Source organism: Apodemus sylvaticus, chromosome 14 (assembly GCF_947179515.1).
Source record: "Apodemus sylvaticus chromosome 14, mApoSyl1.1, whole genome shotgun sequence".
Taxonomy (NCBI): domain Eukaryota; kingdom Metazoa; phylum Chordata; class Mammalia; order Rodentia; family Muridae; genus Apodemus; species Apodemus sylvaticus.
Window position 1 is genome coordinate 60,743,423 of NC_067485.1, and position 24,770 is coordinate 60,768,192.

Below are 24,770 nucleotides of genomic sequence, written 5' to 3' on the forward strand. Positions count from 1 at the left end.
GCTGCTCGGTGGCAGCGCCCCAGTTGACCAGGAGGGAGGTGAAACCTGGCCTACTTTTGTTTTTAGGGACTTAGGCAATTAATGAGCAGGGACAAGTCTCTGTCTTAGATGCCAGAATCCTGGTTACCCTTCTGAGCTGGGACATTCTTCCACGTCTGGCTGAGAAGCCTGAGAACAGGATCCATTTTTCCTCCAGTGTTTTGGACATTGGTCGGCATGGGGTGGCTTTATGTAACTCGTGCCTGTGTTACATCCTCAGTGTCGAGGGCACTGGCATGCTTTGGTGCACCTGGAATCCAATGTTTTCGACGTGATGGGAGGGGATCCCGGTTCTTAGTAGTGCAGCTTTGGGTGATGGACAGTTTAGACTCAGTCTTGGAAAACGTGGTGTTGAAATTCCACCCTGGAAATCTGGCATTGCTGTTCTTTTATTTATGCTCGGTTGGCCCTTATAACTGCTGCGCAGTTCTTGTGAGCTGCTCTGGGTGGCAGGTGGCATTCGCTGATGTGCAGAGACCGCCTGGCTGGGAAGAATTTACTTAGGGCTTGTAAAATTTCTTCTTCTTCTTCTTTTTTTTTTTTGAGCCACCTGAACAGAATTTGTAGAAAATTATTATGGCGTCGCCTGCTCCAGGGTCTTTTATTCTCCTTGTGTTTGAGCAGGTGTATGTGGAGTTTCCGTCTATGATGGTTCTATTGTGTTTACTTCGTTTTGTATAGTTCCTGTAATTTGCTCGTTAAAGGTGTTGACCATTGTTGTTCTTTGTTGAGACATGCCTTTTCTGAGATGACAGTGACGGCAACAGCAACTTCTCCAGTGAGCCCTCATGAGCTCACTCATGAGTACTTCTTTTTCTCTGTTGTACATTTTCTTTTCATGGTCTTTGGGACATGGCTAGTTTTAGGCATGTGAACTTGGATATTTAGTCAGTTAAATTTTGGTTTAGAAGGCATGCAGAAAACGTGCTTCATAGTTTACTTCATTTGGGGATAGAAAGTTTGTGTGGAGGGGGCTTTTTGGGTGTTGCTACAGTTTATTGGGCAGAGCCTCAGGTTTATAGCTAGAATTAGTTTTCTACTTTTTGATATCAGTAAACACCTGCTTGCAGGGAAAGCGTGATTAAGTCTGACACCACAGTCCTCTGATCATAGTGAACCATAATGATGCCTTTTGGAAGACCTACCTACAACCTGGTGATTGCTTAATGGGTATTGTAGTTACATAATAATATATGCTGCGGTCCTAAAGCCTTATTTGTCATTGTCGTGTGAACACTTTAATTAGCATGCTGCTTGCATTGTGTTTGCAAGAACTACCGTTTATTTGATAATATGTGTGTGTGTTGTTATTGTTTAAGGGTTGCTCTCAAACCAAGAATGTAGACTCATCTTATACTTGTGTAGAAAGCATTGTGTACTTACAGCTAGCTGCGTACTGGTTTTATTGATAGTGGCAGTGTATATATATATATATACATACGTACATACATACATATACACATAAAGGCTATGAAATGTGTTTTCATTTGCTCATGTGGCTCTTGTTTCTAGCTAGGAATGAACAAACAGCATTGTCTGTATTTTGCTCATTTAAAGAGTACTTGAATTTGGTATTAAATTAAAATGTTTGGACTTTTTAAAGACTAGTCTTAGATTCTTTGTGCTTCAGAAACTATTTGCAAACCGGCAGGTGGGAAGTGGGGGGAAGCGATGTTAGTGCCTTTGGTTAGCTGTGATGTGGGTTTCTTTCTGATGCTGGGAGCAGATTGTGACTATTTCTGAACACTAGAAAGGCAGTTGCCATAGTTTGGTCTGATAAATATTTGTTATTGAACACTTTGTTTTTAGTTTTATTGGAAGTACTATATTCTTCTGTAATACTGTCATTCAGCAGTTAAGAAAAGGAACACCAAGAAGAAACGTTAGCGATATTCCTTAATGTGTCTGAATAATACATTGGTGTATATTCTTAAGTGATCGGGAAACAGATGCATAGGTCTTGGTTTTAGTGCTGCTTGTCAATCAACCAAAATGCCTAACTTTGTGAGACAGAAAATTTAGTAATTGAATTGACATTTCTTTCATGCCTTATCTAATTGGTTCATTTTATGTTCTGTGGATAAGGACAGTTGCTTTGCTTAAAAGGGAGATTTCATGTTCCTGTTAAATAATCCATTTGTGTTGATAAGTATATTAATTTAAGCACCCTTCCTCAGAACTATATTGGAAAACCAAAAATCTGATAACCAATAGCTTTCATAACTTAAAGAATTATGATAATTCAGAAAGTGCATTATACAGTCAGGACAGTCAGACTGTGTTCAGACAAACTTACTCTATGCATCTAAATGTCATTCCTCTCCCTCCTTTCCCATAGACCCTGCTGTGTAGCCCAAGCTGGCCTTAATGCCATAGCAGTCATTCTCTGTTAACCTTCCAAGTGCTGGGATTATTAGATTAGGCAAGAGCCACCAGGGTGGATGGTAAAGATGTGCTTTTCAGTAATGGTTTTAGTCACCCTGAACCATACTGTGTGTACGTCTATGTGTCTGAGTAATTTTGGCTGGCGATTTTGTTTAACATAGTCTCCTTTTAATATTCTGTGATAAGATCATTCCCCTTACTTATTACTTAGTTTTAGGCTTCAAGGGTTGGCTTCTTGTTGGTGTTTTTTTCCTTTTAACCAGAAAACTGAAAAGTTTCATGGATTTTTTTTTTCCTTTCTGCCCATTTTAAACACTGATTGTACCTGTTAGTCTGTAGCCCCCAATAGTCTACAATAATGAACATTTTAGCAAATTAATTATTAACAAGTTAACTTAATTTTATACATTCACTTTGTGGTTTTTTTTTATTGTTGTTATAAGTAACAGAAAAGGGTAAGATTATCCTGTAACTGTAATGTATTTGTGACTGATGAGAAAATATTTGCTTGTTGATTGATGGAATACTATAAGCACTAAGGGTGTTTTTCTGAGTAGGAGATTGCTTGAAGTCTTGCTTTGGTTGTCTTTTATAGTAGTTCACATTTTGTCTTGTCCCAGACTCCCTTGTTCCATCTCAAGCTCTTTCTGTTTTTTTGTCTGTCTGTCTTTTTAAAAAATAGTGCTCATTTACTGTTTGTCCATTTCATATTGGATTAAGCCAGAGACAGTCTCCTTCTATTCCTTTCTCCACTCCTCCCTTTTCCTCCTAGGTTCTATTCTCTCAGTCTATGGCCCTATCCAAGATTCTGTGTTTGCCTTTTAGACCTACATAGGTACTGTGTTTAGCACTTAGCGGTGTTTCAGAATGTCCCACAGGCAATACACTCTTTCCAGATTCTGCCCTGCCACCAACCTCTGTCTATCTGTCCGTCTGCCAGCTCTCTTATGAGCAGCACCACTGCCTGTTCATCTGTCAAGAAGTGGGTGGTTATTCTTAATTATCTGAAGTTGTCAAATCTCCATGGCAGATTGTGGCCACCACTACCTGAGTTTGGGGAACAGGAGTTTCCTGGTAGCTCAGCTTGTCCCAGTGTCCTTCGAGAGCTCAGTCTTCAGTGAGTTCAGTGGTCAGCCACCCCTCTCTTTCCTCATATCATTTCTTCTTTCTGTAGTTCGTATAATTGGATTTTCGGGACTGTGGGCAGGTGCAGCCTGCCTCACTTCACCTCCTCACAGGGCCTCTTCGCCCTGCAGACACTATCTGATTTTCAGATAGCCCTCCAGGCTCTTCTCCTCCGTGATTTCTAGGAATTCTAGGGAAGTCTGCCCTGGCTCTCCAAGACTGCTTACTGGCCCCTCCTGCATTAGTTCAACACACACTGCCCTTCATTGGGAACAGGTGCTTACAGCTCTGGCCAGCTCTGCCTTCTTTGGGCTGCAGCCTCCATAAGAGCACAGACCATGTTTATTTCCACAGTGTCTGACACGAGATAAGGGCTCAGTGTTTGCTGAACAGATGAACGGATGCCGAGGAAGGGCTTTCCGTGTCCGTGGCTGCACACTGCGATCTGGTTCACGGTTATTTTCTTCATTCCTCTACTTCCTCTTTCTTCCCTTCACCGACTGTGGGATGTACACAGCTTTCTTACCTGTGTACATCTCAGGACTTAGTGTGAACCTCTTCCCCTCCTACAGTCTGAGGTTTTGATCCAGGGTTGCCTCAGACTGGATATAGAGCTGTGGGTGACCTTGAACTTACGACCTTCCTCACCCCACCACCCAGTTTTTGGAATGACAGGCATATATATATGCTAGGGATCAGCCTTTCTCTGTTGCTTTTGCAACAAGATCTCACTGTAGAGCCAGGGCGGTCTTGAATGTACCATGTTCCTGCCCCAGCCTCCCCAGTGAGGGGCACGTGCCACCATGTCAGGCTTCCTTTTATCTCTCAAATTCAGGTGCCCACATGCTACTAACCTGGGCATGCAGACTCTATCTGCCCTTGGAAGTAAGCCAGCAACTCCCGAGCCAGCCTGCTGACTGCCTCCTGCTGCCCACCTTCCCCACTTGCTCCCTGGCTCGGGAATGGTCGGTGTCGCTTTTCCTGTTCATAGACGACGTGCGTATTTGCTTGACTGATTTCTCAGCCTGCTCTGCTGGTGAATTCTCCCTGTTGTAAGCAGAGCAGGCTGTTTATGAATCAAATCATGTCCTTCCTTCCTTCGCTTAAATTCCGTTAATGGCCTTTCATTTCCTTAAAAGTTATAGGGCAGAGTTCTTTCAGTGACCTTCAGGGCTTTTCCCTTTCACCTTCCTGCCCTCACTTCCTGTTACTCTTCCCCTCATTCCTCATTGCTCCTCTGCGCGCAGAGACGGAGCCTGGCAGCCTCGAGCCTCCCACCTGCTGGCCCGTTGTGCAGTGCTCTTCCAGGTGTCCTAATGGCTCACCTGTGTCTCCAGGCCACCTTCTGAGTGATGCACTATCACACGCCCTGCTTAGTGCACAGTGCCAGTCCTGCACTTGGCTGCCCACTCCTCCTTCTCCAGCATTATCCCAGTACTACCCATCTCCAGCAGACCTACTTAGCTAGGTGATTTCACTCTGGTATTTTTTGGAGGTGAGGGGGAGTGGGGTGCAGATAGTGAATATAGAATATAAATATAAATTCCCAGTTTGGCTGTTTCATTCAAGTGCTCTTTGTGTCATAATGTATTTCTTACATGTAGACAAGAGGATTCTCACAGTGTCCCAGAGTTTGTTCTTAGGCGTGTAATGTGTAAATACTGTGTGTTAATCTCAGAGGGGGAAGTGATTCTTGTTCCCTGGAGGCCTCACACCTTCAGTTCTCGTCCATTTGTCCATTTCCGGTAGGGTTACTGCTGAGCTGTTTGAGTCATTTATTTTCCTTTGTATCGTTCTTACCTTTGGGAAGTTGGTTACCAAGTTACAGTAACCAGGACAATATGTAGTACAAATGAAGGAAACAATTTGCACCACTGGGTTTGCTCTTAGACTAGAGGAATGGTAATCAGTGATGGGTGCCGAAGGCTTAGTGAAAGGGAATTCTCCTAGGGTGAGATAGGGTCTGAGTTTGAGCCCAAGCACACACACACACACACACACACACACACACAGAGAGAGAGAGAGAGAGAGAGAGAGAGAGAGAGAGAGAGAGAGAGAGAGATTAACAATGTTTCTTTAGTGAAAGGATTGTCTACCATATATTTACTTTATATTTTTAACATAATAACCAGACAAACCTAACAGCTGTTAATTTTGATGCCACTATAGAAATGCTAATTTTTTTATCCTTTTAAATCCCAAACTGCTGTGTGCTGAGTTTTAAAATAAATCTTGTGAAATTCTGGTTTCTAGCAAATCTATAGTCAAAGCAGTACACCAGCAGCCTTTCAGCAGCATTTGCTTTGTTCTGGGAAGTCCTCGGATAGAGTCTGGCTAGTTATGATAGACTATAACACGATCACTTCATTTTAAGTGTTCCTTTCTCCACATACATGGATCCAGAGCAAGAATACCACTCTGCCAAAATCTCTCCGTGGAGCATTAGGATGGAAGGCAAAACCTGCCAGGACAGAGACTAGATAGTGCAGGAGCAGAAGCCCGTATCAGCCGGGCATCATGAGTGAGGGAGGCTGGGTGGGAATGCACGAAGCCAGATCCTTCACTAGATAACAGCCGCCAACAAAGAAAACTTCTCCAGAAATAATTAGTGTTCTTTAGCATTCGTTTCTTTTAACATATTTCGAAATCTGTTGTGCTTTGATTTCATGGTTTTAATTTGAGCTACTAGGGGTCAGGTAATCTACAAGGAAGGTACTACTCTTTCTTTTGTTTCTTTGCGCTGTGAAGAGCCCTGTCATCTTCTTATATTAACACCCTGCTTGCTGGTTTAAGGATGGCCAGCGCTGGCGTTGACAGACGCACAGATGCTGTTATCGAAGGCAGCTCTTTTCTCTTACACAAGGACCATATGGTAGGCACTTGTTTTTCTTCCTGGTTGATGTGATTAGATTGCTAAAATGAAAGGTTACTGTATTGAAAGACTATCCTAATATTTATCTATTTTTAATCAGCCTTACAGAATTAAATGTGTGAAACTATTATAAATAGTCTTCAGTGGAGTCTTTGGGGTACTAAGACTTTGTCTAAGTAACTTTTACAGTTTCTGTGACAAAACACCTGCCATGAAGCAGCCTTCGGAGGGACAGGTTTATTTTGGCTTAGGGTTACCAGGATATAGTGCATCGTGGCAGGGAAGGCTGTGTGCGAGAACAGAAGGTGCTGGTCACATGCCTCTGCACTCGGACAGAGAGTGACAACCGCCTCTGCCTAGCTTGCCTCCGGCTCTCTCCTGGACTCCAGCTCACTGTGGCAACGCCCACATTCAGTCCTTCCTCAATTAAAGTTTTCTGGGAACATCTGCATAAACATACCCAGAGGTACGTTTTGTAGCTGTTTCTTGCAAAACACCTGGATTAGCATTATTTTTATGAAAATTATCTTGTAGTTTAAAGTGTCATTGTCTCATCAAACTGAGTATTGTACAAAATAGTTTATTTCTCAGTGGAGTAATTGAAGACAGCATTTTGTGCTTTTAAAGTAACCCGAGAGTGGGCCTGATAGATGAGCCTGGGCTAAAGGCGCTTGCCGCGGAACACTGGCAGCCTGAGCTCAAGCCCTGGATGCCAAGGTGGAGGGGAAGGACAGATTCTCTAGAGTTGTTCTCTGATTTCTGTGTGTGCACCCACACCTGCACACCACACACACAAGTTACACGTGTTTTAAGAATCTGAAAGACAGATAATTATACTGTACTATAGCTTCAAAACTTGACTTGGTAGAATTTTTTTGTTTTCTAGTTAATGTAAAAATATTCTGTTCTCTCATGTTAGGAGCAAAAGAATAGGTCTGAAATTTAAACTTGGTATTTCTGGATACTTATCTATCTTTGGGAACATAGACAGACAGAGCAAACTGTTGTCCATTACTATAAAAAAGGCTAAGTTACAGACTTTTTTACCTTGCTCGGTGCCGGCTGCTCTCTGGCCTGGTGTTTGATGTTGGGTATGTTTGGGTTCTGCCTTGGTTACTTACGGCCTTTTGCTCTGTTGCTTATCTCAGCCCTGGATGGACATCTGGCATAGCTGTGAGTACTGCCAGGTATGCTCCCGAAGTCGTCTTACAACCCAGTGAGCACAGTCTCTCGACTTCCTGGCTTTTTTTTTTTTTTTTTTTTTTTTTTTTTTTTGCTTTTTCTTTTTTCACTGCATTTATCCTTAACATAGTTTATGAGGACTTAGGACTAAAATTTTGTTTTTTAAAAAAGACTTATTTATGGGCTGGAGATATGGCTTAGTGGTTAAGAGCACTGACTGTTCTTCCCAAGGTCTTGAATTCAATTCCTAACAACTACATGGTGGCTCACAGTCATTTGTTCTGAAGTCCTTTTCTGAAGGCAGCTACAGTGTACTTGTATACATAAAATAAATATATTTTTTTAGAAAACTGATTTATGTATTTAATGTATGTATATGGGTACTTTGTCTGCACGTACACCTGCACAGCAGTAGACGGCAGACAGTTGAGCTGTCATGTGGGTGCTAGCAATTCAACTCGGACCTTTAGAAGGGCAGTGAGTGCTCTTAACTACTGAGCCGACTCTCCAGCCCTGAGGGCTTAAAATCTTTTTTTTTAAGATTTTACTTATTTATTTAATGTATGCTGTAGCTGTCTTCAGACACACCAGAAAAGAGCATCGGATCCCATTTCAGATGGTTGTGAGCCACCATGTGGTTGCTGGGACTTGAACTCAGGACCTCTGGAAGAGCAGTCGGTGTTCTTAACTGTTGAGTCATCTCTCCAGTCCCAGGACTTAAATTCTTAATAGGATATCATATGGGGTTAGTACATTTGGAAGTTTCTTCTGAACATCATTTAACTAGTATGATGTTGGTCTTCAGGTAAGGTATTTGGCTATGCTAATGTCTTCTGGTATATCTGGGTCTGTATGTTAGGCAATCTGGGTGAGTTTGATCAGTGAGGCCTACTTGCTTTTCTGGGTTGTGAATATTGGCTTCTGGAAATAATAGGGATCGATATGTGAGGTAAGGGAAGGAAATGCTTGGGGCACTCATTTTAAAGTCAGACCTTTATTATAAAGCTTTTTGGAAATTGCTTTATACTTCAATCATCATTCATTCTTTCATTCATTCATTCGTGTTTCTCAACAGGTTTGAAACAGAAAAACAGAGACAGGAAAATAAAAAGCTCAGAATTGTCCCCAGGTGTATGCTTGTAGATTCTGGTGAGAATTGCTTGCTAAATTTATGGGCTGAGCTCATGTCCTCAGTCTTCCTCCTTAGCATTCCAGTTTGTTCTTCAGTCTTTGAAGGGATAGAAACTCATTAAGGAAACAAAAAGTCAGAAACTAAGCATGGAGGTAGTGGACTTTTGTGAGACCCGCCATCTCCCACAAAGCTCGCTACCACAGTGCTGGTGCTTCCTTACAGGACTGTTTCCAGTATGGTGCTGCATGGGCCAGAACATTGGTTTAGTGAAATGTAGTGAATCATGATTAGAATTTTTTTAATGATTTATTAATTTTATATATGTGAGTACACTGTCAATCTCTTCCAGTACACCAGAAGAGGGCATCAGATTCCATTACAGATGGTTGAGAGTCACCATGTTGTTGCTGGGAATTGAACTCATGACCTCTAAAAGAATAGTCAGTGCTCTTAACCACAGAGCCATCTCTAAAGCCCCAGAACATTTTTTTTTTGCTCTTTCATTTTTAAAAAATTCATATTTGTACTCTGTTTTCAAAGTTTATTCCATAATATACCACAGGCACACATCTTTGTTCATAGGTTTCATGAATGGATCATATCCATATTATATATGGAAGATAAGAAACCTAAATAGTATAGGATGAAGGGAATTTCTCAGTAATGTAGAACTGACAGAAGATTAATTCTCTCTGTCTGTGAAGGTAGAACTAGGTGGTCTCAGGTAGATGGGCCTATTAAAATTAGAAATGAGCGGAAGTTAAAGTTGCTTTTCAGCAGAGGTGGAATGACCTTCAGGAGTGGTCTAGTGGCGATCCCTGCCTGGGCATGATCTTCAGTCAGGCAAGTTGGGGTCATTTGTGTAACTTTGAACTACGAGTTTCTACTCTAATCATTAGTATAATGACGGGGAATCTCTGGAAGTTACACCAAACCATTAACTCATGACTGGGTTTTGTGACATCCAGTGATCACCCAAATTTGAGAAGAGCAGAACCCTAGATCACATTCACAGACCTTTCCAAGAAGTTTTAAGTGGCTATGAACTGAGCTCCTATTCAAGACTGAGATTGTGGCTTTCTCGGACTACTGTTGCAGTCACGCAGGTGTTCATGATGCTCTACTGATGGACGTAGTGTAGATACAGGGAACCAGGCATCGTGGCTCACAGCTTGTCTCTAGCTTTAGCTGGCTTGGAAGCTGAGACATAACAGAAGTAGAACTCAGGAGTTTAAGGCAGAACAAAACACACTTTCAAATCCAGCAGTCAAGAGTGATAGTGTATTTTTGGACAATATCTGCTGTCCCTAACCAAAAGTTAAAACATTTTAAAGTGATAGAATTATGCTTTTTGGCTTACTGCAGCTAGAGCTGTTACTTTCAGTTTTATTTAAACAAGTTTCATTTGTAGAAGGCTGTATTTGAAGAAGCTATTGCTAGAAAAATTTGTAATCAGTTGTTTTTACTATTTTTTTTTAGCAAGTACTGAAAATGTTGCAGTGAAAGAATATATCTGCACACATGTCCATGCACACACATCATGCATCCACACGCATCATGAACATACAGACACACATACAAACACATCTGTATGTGAGTGTACATTGTGAGAAACAGAAATCATTGCACCATAAATCTTCAATAATGAAGTGTTCCTTAGTGAGATATTTTCCCCTATACAACTGTCCCCGTTTATTGCCAGCAGCTCTTCTGATTCTGTCCTTTGACCCTGTCTGGTCTTTCAGTCTGACTCAAAGTGGCTGACATACGATAATATGATGCACACACATTGCAAACTAATTGCAGTGTCCAGTTGCAATTCTGAAAAAGAAGTGTGGTTTCTGAAAACAGTGACTGAAGGAGAAGGCGCCCAGCGACTGACAAAGAGGATCTGGCAGAGTGAGACCAGTTCACAAATGAAGAAAATGTAATCAGGGTTGATAGGCATCTCAAAGGAGAGCCGTGGAGAGCATGTTTAAGGATTAAGAGCTTTTGAGAAATTGATGTCTTTGACTGTGATTGCACTAGGAGGATGCGGTTCTTCTCGAAGCAAAGTTTAGCTTAGACTCAGTCTTTCAGCAGCTCTGTTTGCCAAGAGACAATAAAAGGCAGGTATGAATATACTGATGGATGGATGGAAGTAGTGAACAAATTGCTCTTACTGCTGAGAATTAATAGAAAAACCCTAGCTTTTCTGGTTGACTTTCAAATGAAGCTGTTTTAAAACAGACCTCGGGATAGTTTCTAAAAAAGTTACAGTTCTTAGATGCCCTCATGGTTCAGATGTGTGAATATTTTAGTTGCACCATTTGTTGAGTCTTATGGGTCTTAACTGCCTAGAATTCCAGGTATGGAAGCAAGTGTTGAATGATTTAAACCGAGACTGACAGTCTGAATGCAGGTGTAAGCTTAGTGTGGCAGACCATCTCCAGGTGATGGTGTCAGCAGAGCCCTAGTTGTGACTCCCAGATGTGTGCGCGCCTCTGCAGCATGGAGGAGTACAGTCTCCAGGCTCAGGGGACGCCTGGGAAGCAGGGGCCTGTGTTTGGCCCTTGATGGCTGCTGCTAGTCTTGATGGCCTTTGGCTGTAATCATTATATTTAACTTTGGCTTTTGAGATTATACAAACGATGTGTTTGGATTAACTGATATTTCTAGAAACAGGTAGACAGTTATTTGAAAGGCCTAAAATATGTGTGTCCATTCAGAGCTCAGTGATTCCTCCAGACATAGGGATTGGGAAGTGTGTGCTGCACTCTGTGCTGAAGTGTTAGGTGATCATCGACAGGAAAGTGGTGTGGCTTCTAGCTGGCTCTTAAGTGTCTGTAGACTAAATAGAAGTCTTAAATCTCTTAATAGGATTTGAATTTTAGAAATAATTTTATGTATTAACTGAATGAGAAGATAGATGACCAATATTATGAATAAAATAGAGTTTGTTGTTCAGAGCCTACACAGATTGTAAAAAGGGGATTTCACAAATTAATTTATGCCAGTGAACTTGGCAAATGAAATTGTCAAGTTCCTTAAAAGGAACAAATTACTGAAATGGACACGGGGAAATTAAAAAATCTTAACACTGCCATGTGTTAAAGTAATCGCATGTAAAATTATAAATCTCTCCAAACGGATGATTCTAAATCCATTTTTACATTGGTATAGCTGTATATATTATTACATGTATACATACATATGTGTCTAATATGTATATAGTCACATGTTTAAGAAGAGATTCTATACAAACTCAAAAAAATAGAGGCAGAAAAAACTTTTCTGATTTCTATTTTGTGAGTCCAGTGTAAGCCTGTCCAGATTTAAAAAAAAAAAAGAAAGAAAAAGAAAAAGAATTTATATTATCAGCTGTCATGTTTAAACTTATGAATATTAGCAAATCAGATCTAATGAAAAGAGTAATATGCTAGAAATAAGTTGGAGTTATTCTAGAAATGAAAGTTCATTGTCAAAAATAAATTAGTAATGACATGGGAGAGTTCAGTTAGATGCAGAATATTTGACACAATCAGGGTAAGTCAGAAGCTGGGAATATAATGAAATTTTCTGAGTCTGATGAAGAGCATCTATAGGAAAACCAGCTGTCATCCGTTGATGATCACTGCTGGCATTCAGAGTCGTACTGTAGTGTGTAAGTCTACAGAGGAACTAGAAGAAAGAAGAAAAGAGGAATAATGACAGCTCAGACAGAGTGCACATTGAAAATCACATGAAGGCGAATGAAAGCGAATAGAGAGTTGGGGATGGTGTTTTCAACAAGTGGAAATACATATAGAAAAAAAGAGCCTCTCTTTGTCTCACTGGACAGAAAAGTTATTCAACATTGGTCACTGGAGTGAATACTGAAGCTGATTATGAAACTGCAGTAAGGCAGTGAAATTGGCAAAAGTTTCTGGGAAATGGTGCAGATAGGCTTCAGGTAGAAGAGGAAAATGGTGACGATTTCTATTTTACCAAAACTGTAGGCTTCTGTTCTTGTAAAATGCCATGAAGAAAATGGCATGTTTTCTTTCTTTTTTCTTTTTTCTTTTATTAAGATTTATTTATTCATTTAATGTATGAGTACACTGTTGCTGTCTTCAGACACACCAGAGAAGGGCATCGGATTCCATTTAAGATGGTAGTGAGCCACTATGTGGTTTAAGGGAATTGAACTCAGGACCTCTGGAAGAGCAGTCAGTGCTCTTAACTGCTGAGCCATCTCTCCAGCCCTGGCATGTTTTCTTAAACTAGACATGGGGAGAGGTTTGCAAACATTGGATACATTTGCATACATTGGATGATGGGATTTTGTCCAGAGTCTGTGTAAAAAACTCTCAGGACTCAATGATAAGACAACCTAGCTTTAAAACTGGGCGAAACTGAACAAGACACAGGACAAGATAAATGAAAAACATGCACGCACACCTTGTCATCATTGTTAAGTAATTAGGGGAAACACATTTGTTTGTAGCATTCTTTGTCACAATAAAATTTGCTGCTGTGATTAATTTTCAACTACACTCAGTTGACTGATAGAACAGTTTGTGGGAACTTCTCAATTTAGGTCCACATTGAAGCATTAAAATAATATTGCTATTACTTTTAAATTTCATTTTCTAAGTATTCATCACTACCCTGTAGAAATAAGGGATTTTGTGTTAGCAAGTTGCACCCACAACATGTTAAAATTTCACTTATTCTGTACCACCTTCACCTGTTAGAAAATGGCCAGAATTAAGTCAGAATACCAAGTATTGTTGGGGAAGGAACAAGTGAGCTCTGATAACATTGTAGCTAATACGATGATACAGCCACAGAGGAGAACATTGTGGCAACTACCAGAGAGTCAGGCATTCATTCACTATGCAGCCCACCTTTTAAGCTAATTATTGTTGTTATTTTGAGACAGAGTCTCGCTGTGTAGTAATCTTTAGCTAGCCTACTGCTTGCTACACAGCCCAGGATAGCCTTGAATTTAAGACAGTCCTTCTGCCCCAGCCTCTCAAATTCTGAATTTACAGGCATGTACTACTACCATGTCTCCTTTTAGCTGTTTATATTTGTAACAGATAACATCTTCAAATTCGAAACAGACTACATGTCTGACAGATGAACGGAAAGGCAAATCTTAATGTTTTATATAGTAGACTACTATTCTGCACTTAGAACAAGCTACTGAGGTTTGCCACCACATAGATGCATCTCCTTTTTCTTTTTTCTTTTTTTTTTGGTTTTTCAACACAGGGTTTCTCCCTACCTCTCCTGGAAGTCACTCTGTAGACTAGGCTGGCCTCAGACTTGGAGATCTGCCTGCCTTTGCCTCTTGAGTGTGGGAATTAAAGGTGTACACACCTTTTGGCCTCAGACACATCTCAGAAAGTAAAAGAAGCCAGAAATGAAAGAGTATATATAATGTGCATTGCCACTCTAGGAAATCCTAGAACTGGAGAAAATAATCCCTAGTGATAGAGAGCAGACTGTTGGTGGTCACATGGGAGAACACTGGTTGCTGAGGCCCAAAGGTCTTGTGTAGTTGTAGTGGTGTGTATACATGAACTTGCAGAGATCAGTTGTGCATTTAATGGGTACATTCATTTTGTTCTGTGAATTACACCTCAGCAAAATATATTTGAAAAGAAAAAAGCTTGGCAACATAAATTCTGGCAAGGCTGTGCAGTAGCAAGCTCTGATAGATACAGTGCTGGCCCTTTAAACAGCACCCTTAGCCCCAAAGCCTTGGTGGCTTCTTCTTATTCATTGGAAATGCACTGTATGATCCAGCATTTCCATTCCTAGCTAATGCCACAAGGGCAATGAAGCAAATGCCCCCAGGAGTGTCCATAAAGGCTTGCTCACAACAAACTGGAAGCAAGTCACCTGTCACCAAGTAGGGAGATAGATAAATCATTGCGGTGTGGTTAGACAGCAACAGAGGGGATGAATATGAAACTATCCTGAATAGAAACAGACAGACAAACAGAAGGGCCCATCATTATGTCTGCAGAACTGTGACATAGTGATAGAATACAGTGTTCGTTTTTGTGCTAGGGTATCACTAGCAGACACACAGGGAACTTCTGGGATAGTAGATTTGCATCTTTTTTGTGTGTATGTGAGTGGATTAGGTGCATGGATTTGGAAAATCAAATGAATTATGGGCTTAAGGGCTGCATGTAACTGTATATAATCAAAGCAGTAAATACTAGGGTGGGAGATGGCACAGAGGGTAAAGCACTTCCATGCACTTGTGAGGGCAAGGTTTGGACAGCACCCCCTCCCTGCTCCCAGCACACGTCAGTGTAAATGCTGGATGGGCATGGTGGCCTGAACCCGTCTTCACAGTTCTTTGGAGGCAGCAGACACTACTGTGATGATGGGAGCAGGCTGGCTAGCTAAGCCAGCCCAATCAGGGAGCTCTGGAATCAAGGGAGACCCTCAATATCTAGTGTCTTCCTTTATCCCTGTCCATTTGCGGTCCACCTATACATGCATACACAGGGGCACTGACTCTCCTCGTATGGACTCGAATAGACTCTGATTCATCTGTTGGAGTTTTGACTCTCAGGAAGCTGAAGTTAAGCCTTGTACTTAATTTGTATTTTCTACATAACAACCGGCTTCTCATATACCAATATGAGAATATACCAATAGTTTGGTAAAATTTATTAAGTTTTGGCTTTCTCTAGAGAAAAACGTTTTTTAAATTTTGTTTATTTCCTTAATTGCAGTCATATTAAAAAACCATAGTGAAACTGGTCAACAGTTGAAAATTATATATGCTATAGGTGGTTTAGTTGTAAAAAAACTAACATATATATATATATAATATATATATATATATAATGACTAATGATATTGGAGTTTTACTGTTAGGAAACAATTTTGTATGGCATTTGATTGTTTTGGAGGTAAAAATAAATAAATAAACTCTGAATATAATTTGTAGAAAATGGAAATTAATCTGCTAGCTATTCTGTTTAAGTGCTATGTATAGTTAGAGTCTTTGTAGGAAAAAGTCTGTTATTTTGTAAATGTTTATTTTTTATTGGCTATGTCCAGTACTTATGTGCTTTTTAGTGGTTCAGGTTTTTAAAATTTAAGATGTAATTTTTTAGTTCTAAACACAGTTAATATTCATGCATGCATATAATGTGTTTTGAGCAAATGCATCATTCATTCCCTCTTCTCCGGTGCATCTCATCTCTCCCTACCCCCAACTCCTTTTCCCTCCCAACTTCAGGGGCAGTGTGGCTGGGGAGGGGCTCGGGAATTCCTATCCCTATTCAGGAGTTTGGGGCAATCGATGGCGGTTGGGAAAGGAAGAGTGAGTTACCTTCAGGGCTGCAGCCCTTCAGAGGCTGCTTATGCTCCAGTAGATTGTCCTCTACCCTCACCAAGGCAGGCAGTGCTTAAGGGACACAGTGGTGTCAGCTTTAAAAGGAGACCACACTTCAGCTTGCTGTACAGATTGGTATGTTAAGCATATTCATAATTTTGTGTAAGCATCAGTGTCTCTTTCCAGGACTTTTTCATCACATTGAACAGTCCCTCTGTCTATTGTCAGTACGATGTTGTCCCAGCCCTTGGTGGCCTCTGTCCTAGGTCCGTCCACACAGCCGTACAGCATTAGTCTGTTCCTCAGGCTTACTTCACTTAGCACAGTGCTTTGGTGCTTGCCTCACCCACGCTGCACAGATTAGCACAGTCTCCTTTTATGGAGCACAGCAGCCTGCCACAGGAACATGCCGGAGTTTTTATGCACTCATTTGTTTATGGTTTCTTAGGCTGTGAATAGTGCTGTTGTGGACATAAGTATCTGTTTGAGTTCCTGTTTTCTTCAAAGAATAAAACTGGTGACAGTCGCAAGTAGAGAGGACAGCAGGACAGAGGCAAATATGAGATAATAACCAATGTCTGGGACAAACAAAAATTATGGCAGAGAACTCCTAGTGAAATACTCGGTAATAAATACGTTAATTCCCAGATGAGATTGTATACTGTCACGTCTTCCAGTGATGATGCAGGAGCAGGCGAGAGTGTTTGAACAAGTCTTTGCTGCGTTCCGTTCCAGCTCAGACCTGTTTTTGGCTCATGAGAGCACCATGCAAGGAATCTCTGCTATAATCTGCATCCAGTATCTGACTTAGAATAATCACTGAGGGTCTCATTAGCAACAAGCAAGTGGGGTTTTTGTCTGAGTCAGCCGGTGTCATCTGCTTGTTGAATGTTTTGAGGACTGAGAAACTGTAACATTAGTGATAGTACTTTTCAAAGTTTTTCTTTTTCAGTGAGTTAAATCAGATGTCTCCATTTAAGTATTTTAGTAAATTCTGACTGACCTTGCTCTTTTCGTTTACTAGCCTTGTTTCTGCCCATGTCTTTTCCCAGCTGGTTTATGGCCTGGGATCTCCTGGGGACTTGTGGGTGGCTGGGTGGTTCTCTTGCTTTTATTTCTACCTGATTAGTTATGCAGTTTTAGAAGTTTGCCTGCCAAGCTGCTTAAACTCTTTTTTTGTTTCTTTGTTTGTTTGTTTGTTTTCAAGACAGGGTTTCTCTGTATAGCCCTGGCTGTCCTGGAACTCACTCTGTAGACCAGGCCAACCTCAAACTAAAAAATCCGCCTGCCTCTGCCTCCCAAGTGCTGGGATTAAAGACATGGGCCACCACTGCCCAGCGCTATTTAAACTCTTAGCGGGTTGCGTTATTAGATTGTTTTGTCTGTAGGTAAAGATACAGATTATGATAACAGAATCTAATTCTGCTAAGAACTTTTAAAAAATTATGTGTATTGTGTGTCTCTGAGTGTATGTCACCTGTGTGCTGGTGTTGAGGGTGGTTGATCCTCTGGAGCTGGAGTTACAGACCCTTGTGAGCTATCCACTATGGGTGCATAAACTCAAGTCTTCTGGAAGAGTAAGCTGTCCTTCCAGCCCCTAACGAGTTAAGTCTTGGCAAAGGTCGATATGGGCATGTGGGCTGTTACATGGCCATATAGCTTATGACTTTTTTTTATAAATGTATACATTTATAAAAAAAAGTCATAGTTGGCCTGCCTTCTAGCATGTAGTATGTGATTGCATCTTTTTCCAGTTTTGAGTATTTCACAACTGTTTAATATCTCCTTCCTACTGTACGGTAGGCATTTATGCTGTCGACATTTGTTAGCTATAGTGTTTGTTTAGTCTCAGAACTGGTTAGTTCTTTGTAATATCTGTTTCCTAGAAATTCGCCGCCAGACAGAGAGCATTTTAGATCATTTTATAGTGCTAAAGAAAGAGCATTAGCACTCACTGAGTATCTCAACACTCAGCATTTAACCCTCACACCTCTCAGTATGACTGTATGCGTTTTCAGGATGCATAAACTGGGGGTCAGTGGGCTTAGCTAACTTGGCCAAGGTCATGTGATGTATAGCTGTTTTATGTTCCTCATTTCATTAGTGTGGGAAATTGGTAACAATGTTTCAAAATAACCTCCTCAGGATTAAAGGTCCTTAGACCTCTCCACTGTCTGTGCCTGGTGTAGCCTCGCTGTAGCTCCTTGAACTCTGACATAGCTGAGATCCATCGTGTCTGTTCATGTTCATTGTGCTGTTCCTCTCTAATGTCCTGTCATGTACATAAACCCCACACTTTATTCAAGCCCACCTTGGGATTCCACTGCTTTCTCTCACCTCACTGACCCCAAGTAGAAAATATTTTCCCAGTCCCAAGGTGGATGGCCGTGCTTCCATTGTGGCTTTCTCTGCCTTTTGCCTTTCTGCTTTCTCTCCCTCAGACTCCTGCTGCCATTTAGTTGTTTTAGTATTGTCTGGACAGGCTGGGACCCCTTACCTAGACCCTTAGCTGTTTCAGAGTTTCATAGAAGTGGTAGACGCTGCTGCACACTCTGTCTGTGGCCTGTGTCTGTGGCCTGTGTGAGTATTTGCTCTTCCTGGGATAAACACAGACTTAGAGCCTCTGGCCAGTTCTGGTCAGGTTTTACTACCAATGTGTTAAAAAGTAGTTTCACTTCAGGTCTGTTTGGAATTTAAGATAGTCAATACGTAATTATAGATACACATTGACTGATGTTTTAGGAAACCTATCTAGTAGTCACATGATACTTTATGACTTTTCTTTTGTTTTCCTTTTTTTTTTTAAAGTATTGATTACCTTAGCAATACTGTGAGTGTGTGGTATCATCTTCCAATTGATCTGTCTTTAACTGATAGATCTAAGCACATATGTCTTTCAAAGCTTATTGTATTTTTCTTTTTTTAGTTTCCTCTTAAGTCTGTTAGACACAACCCTGATCAGCATCGATGTTTTTCTTATTTTCTGGTATTATTTTTCTAGTTCAGTTTTCTGTGCTATTACAGCCCAGGATCTGGAATCAACCATTGTTTCAAGACATCCTGGTGTCCTTTAGTGGACACAGTATTTCAAGACCTCACTTCCCTGTTAGAGATGTTCATTCCTAATGTGTTGTCTTTGAGGCTTTTCATACAAACACACCCTCAGAAAACTGCAGAATTGTCCTGAGAGGTCTGTCATATCCTTCACTCAGGATCCCCAAAAATGTCCTATAACCCTGTATAATTGTCTAAACTCAGACAGTGGTAATGATATTGCTATTGCTATAGTATTGTTATGAAGTTATAGTCCCATTTGCTATATATATATTTTTTTTTTTTAAAAGATAATAATATTCTTTGAGTAACACTATTTCCTTTCAAATTCAGGGTTTGGAGGGTGGTATTGTTTTCTGCAAAGGGTCTCTCTATGTAGCTCTGACTGTCTTGTAACACTGTAGACCAGGTTGGTCTCCCTACTCACAGAGATCCTCCTGCCTCTGTGTCGTGTGTGCTGGGGTTAAAGGCATGCAGCAACACACCTGGCAGAGTTAGTTTTTGTTTAATATCTTTGGTATTACATTCTGTTTCTCTTGATCCTCAGGGATTTAATTTTATCCCAAACAACTTACACAATAATCTAGGAAAAAACAAAACATAACTGTAGTGCCTAATGAATGTAATTACCGAGAAGACTCAAAGTTCTTACTCTTTCTCTCACCCTCCTGTTCTCTTCGATGTACTGAATCTGCTCTGTCAAACTGTCAGGAACCACACACAGCACCACTTTCTTCCCTGATGTTCTTTTAGTGTTGATTTCTAAAATACCTAAGCGTCCGTGCTCGCTTGTTCCCCACACCCTGGCTGCTTTAGTGTTTTGGTCGACACAGGGTCCTTCTTTGTAGCCAACACTGGCCTGTGGTTTACTCTGTGGCCCAGGCCAGCTTGGGGGTCATGCCCTGCCCTTAGACGTGAGTCAGCACACCTGTTTGCTTTAGTCATCTTGATCGGCCAGAGTTTGTTTTCTGGTAGTTTCTGTCTTAGAACCCAAAATTCCTGTAGTTCTCACGAGTTTGTCTGTGGGTATTACAATGAAAGTGTCAACAAGCCTGCTGAGTTTCCTGGACTCGTTTTCTTCCCGGAATCTACCTTAAATCTGATGCTGCAGATTGGCATAAAGGTTTGTTGTAGAAAAGTCAGATGGCCAGGTAACTTTATTTACATATGTTCTTTGGTCTTTCTGCCTCAGTTCCTAAAGGTGACTTTGGTTACTTTTCATTGCTGTGGTAAAACACTATGATCAAAGTTGACTTATGGGCTGGGCGCTGGTGGAAGACGGTGGCACTCAGGAGGCAGAGGTAGGGTGATCTCTACGAGACAGGGTTTCTCTGTGTAGCCCTAGCTGGCCTCCAACTCAGAAATCCACCTGCCTCTGCTTCCCAAGTGCTGGGATTAAAGGCATGGGCCATTGCCACCACCACCACTACCCGGCAAGGCCAGCCTGTTGTACAAAGTGAGTTCCACTCTGTACTGGACAGCCAGGACTATACAGAGTAACTCTGTCTTCATGTATGTATGTGTGAAAGAAAACAAAAAACAAAACAAAGTTGCCATAGGAAAGAAAGAATGTATTTCTGTTTATAGTCCCTGGCAGGGAGTTGATGATGCTGGCAGAAGTGTGGAGCAGCCAGAACAGAAGCTGAGGGGTTTTGTCTCTCACTTACAACACCAAGCAGAAAGCAGACTGAAAGTGGAGCAGGGTACAGACTCTCACAGCGTGTATTCTTCTAGCCAGAGTCCTCCTCACAGCCTTCACAGTCTCCTCAAGTGGCAGAGCGCACTAAGGCTCACACCCAAGAGCTATGGTGACCTTGCTCATTACAGTCACCACAGTGGCTTCAGTGTCACCGTCCCTTTCCATCTCAGATGGTTTATCTCAGGAAAGCACAATGAATTAATTCCTTGTACGTATCTTTGGGTTTCTTAAGGGACTGTGTTGGATGCCCCTCGGAACTTCTGTGTTTTCAGTTCACTGCATTCTCTGGTACCTCCCCTAGCTGAGTGATGACCTCTGAGTTTGTTTCTTTTTCTTCTTTTGAGTTTTGTCATCTTATTTCTGAGTTGGTGTGGTTTGGAAGCAAGCGTATTTGACCAAATGGCGATTGTTCTAGCTTCCATCCCATGCCCTATAGAACAAGTGGGAACATACTTTGAGAAATGGTGTCCTGACAGAAAGCAACAAAGGAAGTGACGTGGCCTGTATGAGTCACTGGTTTAAAAGACTCTTTTGTTCCTCCTGTGGAGCAAGATTGCAGAGGAGTGGCAGAATGGAGAAGACACCAAGCTGGGAGAAGCCAATGGGAGTCTCATTTAGGAGGAGGCCACATTAGGAGTAGGAAAGGGACTGTATTTTAGAGATGTCAGACTTGGTAGCTGGGTAGAGAGAAGGGGCTCAGGAGGCTGCCTTCTGTAACCAAGGGCTTGAAGTGTGCTGTCGTTATGTAGATGAGGAGATTATTGGGGCTGGGAGGTTGGGGGAGGGAAGATAATGAAGCCCTGTTGGGGGAGTAATGTGTAATGTAGGCATCTAGGTGCGTGCTTAGCAAGGCTTCAGTCATGCAAATTGAAGCTTGGGAGAAAGGGTGGCGTTGGAGAGAGCAGGGAGTAATTCACAGTCATGGGCCTGGACGGTGATGTCATCTAGGAGAGCCCAAGGAAGGAGAAAGTGGGTCAAGGAGAGAGCTCTAACTTGGAACGAAAGGGAAGCCAGTCGTGGAAATATTAATAAGAATGATTGGGTGTTCTGTTTTAATCTTGATATACTTGTTCATGCTAAAAGACCCGTGCAGGTGCTACCCATTTTACAAATGAGTGAGTTGGAGTTCAAAGGTTAAACTGCTCCTTGTTGCACTTCTAGCAGGCAGCCATTGAGGCCCCACACTTTTTTCACCTCCTTCCTGGCCTCTTACTAGTCAAGGAGTTACTGAACTATTACAAAGTGGAGATGTGCTACACCTAGGGTGAGGGGTGGAAGGGTGTTAGCAGTTGAGGTGCTTTTGAGAGAGTAAGAAGGATGGGAACTCTGGCCTGCTTTAGATGTAGTAAAGACATCAATTCCTGTGTTGGAATTGTTTTGCTGTAGGATGTAGATAGTATGGTTAGTTTATTGTACCACTTTCCTAAGCTGTGCTTTTATTGACTAAGTAAATGACAGCTCATAATTTCCCCCAAAGAAGAAGAAAACAATCGTTCAACAACCAAAGGGATGGTAAATACAGACTTCAGACTGCTGTGCCACAGGCTCCACTGCGTGGTGTATCCACTGCCTGATGTATCCACTGCATGGTGTAACAGTATCCTAGCGTTTGGAGGGTGATGCAGCCTGGCCGCTAGGCTCTGACGCTGCTCAGACAGGAAAGGGAGGGGAAGAGCCTGTGTGAGCACTTGACTGCAGAGGGAGTGCTGCTGGCTGACAAGAGCTGAGTCAGAGGATGAAGACTGCGCTCTAGGCAGACATGGCCCAGTTCAGGCTGCTGGACTGCATGATCAACCACAATTGGAATTTACTCTGCAATCTCTACTGTGCATGGAATGGCCAGGTTTGTCTGATGGATACCTAGTTTTCCTTTTAATTTGAGACTGCTGTAACTGTAGGGCAGAGAAAATGCTTGATATGAGAACATTGCCTTTTGTTACAATCATCTTTTGTTACTTTTGGGCTCATTAGTTTTTTTTTTTTTATTTTAATAGCATATGGTAAATCTGATGATCTGAGTTACTAACTCCGAAAGGCTGCAGTTAGCTGAAGTAGCACAGCCAGTGCTGTTTGTGGATCATTAGGCTGTGGGGGATGGGAGTGGGACTGAATTACTTAATTTAAAAACGAACAAGTGAGAAGACAGTGCATCTGTAAAAGAAGGCCAGTTCACAGCTTTTCCAAGGGGCTTAAGATTGTGTTAATAAGATAGCAAGGAGCTGCCTTTAAGCAAGCTTTTTATTTTCAATAAAATATGGTTCTGGATTTCTTTCATGGTGGTACTGAATGAAGTTCCTTTCTGAACTTTTCATGTTACGAGCCAGGCTTTTATGAAAACTATTTGTTTTATAGTACAGACAACTTGCTGGGCATAATTTTTAGAATAGCTGTCTGTTTTCGAGTGCTCTCTAGCAAACAAGCCTTTCTCTGCGCAACCCCATCCGCGCTGTTATCAGGTAGAGACCTCTTCAGTAAGTCGTAAATCATGTTGTACACGCTCAGCCTAATGGCTTGGCTTTTCTAACACAGAAAGCCCAGCCACGCCCCAGCCTTGTCTCAATTCTTGCACAGGCCAGACACAAACTTCCTAGATGGAAAGACTTGACATTAGTTCCAAGCATGATCTTCACATCTCAGTTCTTTTCTGTATGTCCTTTTTTTTTTTTTTTTTTTTTTTTTTTTTGGTCTAGAAAATAATTTCATAGTTTAGCATGGACAGTAGACCAGAGAAATTATAGATAGAGAAGGTCATTTAGTGTCTGTTTCTTCCAGGTTAAGATAGATTCCTTATTGCATTTTCTATTACTCTCCCTAATGGATTTACATTACCATAAAAATATGGGTTTTATGTGGCTACTCAAAGACTAAAAGAAGATAGATACTGCAATTATCTTAACATTTAAAATTCATGATATCAGGAGCCCAGCCAAGCTGAAACTTGAGCCCTGTGTGTTATCTATACAAGCTTTGTAGCTATCACGGAGCACCCTAGTCTTACCAGGAAACGTTCTTGTTTGAGGTCTGAACCCCAGAGGGGTGTTAACTGTGCCTTAGATGCTTTGGGATGGGTTGGTGCAGCTGCTGATACTGAGTGCCTTGTGTGTGCTTTGGCCTGAGTATTGCAAGTGTTGCCTTCCCCGTGGTTTTGATCTGACAGTAGGCCATTAGCTAGTAGCATCTCTTACAGAATATAGTCTAAGTAAAAATGGCAACAGCACACCATCTTCAGTGATATTGATGCCATTACTTAAATATATTTAATGGAAGTCACAGATGTAGTACCTCTGAGGCCAGGCAATTGAAGTCTGAAAGGAGACTGGTTGGTTGTGATGGCACACATTTGTAATCCCAGCGCTTGGATGCAGAGGCAGGAGGATCAGGAGCCAAGGCCAGCCTGAGATGAAAATGTTAAGCGACCTTGACTTGCATAGAGGCAGGCAGGAATTAGAGACTGTCTTCAACAGGAGAGCAAGCTCTAGGAGAGCACTCCTGTGCTGGACCTGGTGTTGACAGATACTGCCTGTGTATGTTTATGTATATAATATGCATAGCTGGTGCTGGCCCAGATCAGAAGAGGGGATTGGGTCCCCTGGAACTGGAGTCATGGATGGTTGTGAGCCACTGTGTTGGTGCTGGGAACTGAACCCAGCAACAAGTGCTCTTAATTTCTGAGTCTTCTCTCCAGCCCGTCAAGATACTTTATTTTTTAAAAACTAAAATTTTAGATTTGCATGTGAACTTGTCTTATATTTTAAACATTAATAGTTTATTAAAAGATTACCAAAAACAGTAGAATATGGAGCAGACACATCTGGTGGGCAGATGTGGCTCTAGGCTTCCTGTGTACATCTTCTGATTTATAGTAGACTTAGGATAGCTCTTGGCTACCTTGACTTCACCATTGAAGCTAACCTGCACCCAAGAATATTGTAGCATAAAAGCATGTGGTATT

At 41.5% G+C, this 24,770-nt stretch overlaps 1 protein-coding gene across 8 annotated transcripts in view; it reads left to right on the forward strand.

The window, feature by feature from the left end:
* Window positions 1–24,770, forward strand: part of Arhgap21 (Rho GTPase activating protein 21) — a 123,513-nt gene that overhangs the window by 2,078 nt on the left and 96,665 nt on the right. For 3 of the 8 annotated variants that reach the window (XM_052156267.1, XM_052156275.1, XM_052156270.1), the window contains exon 1: window positions 22,563–22,661. The exons of the other annotated variants lie outside the window; for them this stretch is intronic. In XM_052156267.1, coding sequence (XP_052012227.1) covers window positions 22,578–22,661 — 84 coding nt within the window. In that variant the 5' untranslated portion in view covers window positions 22,563–22,577. Of the gene's footprint in view, window positions 1–22,562; window positions 22,662–24,770 lie in introns of those variants that run through there. 8 annotated transcript variants of the gene reach the window in all.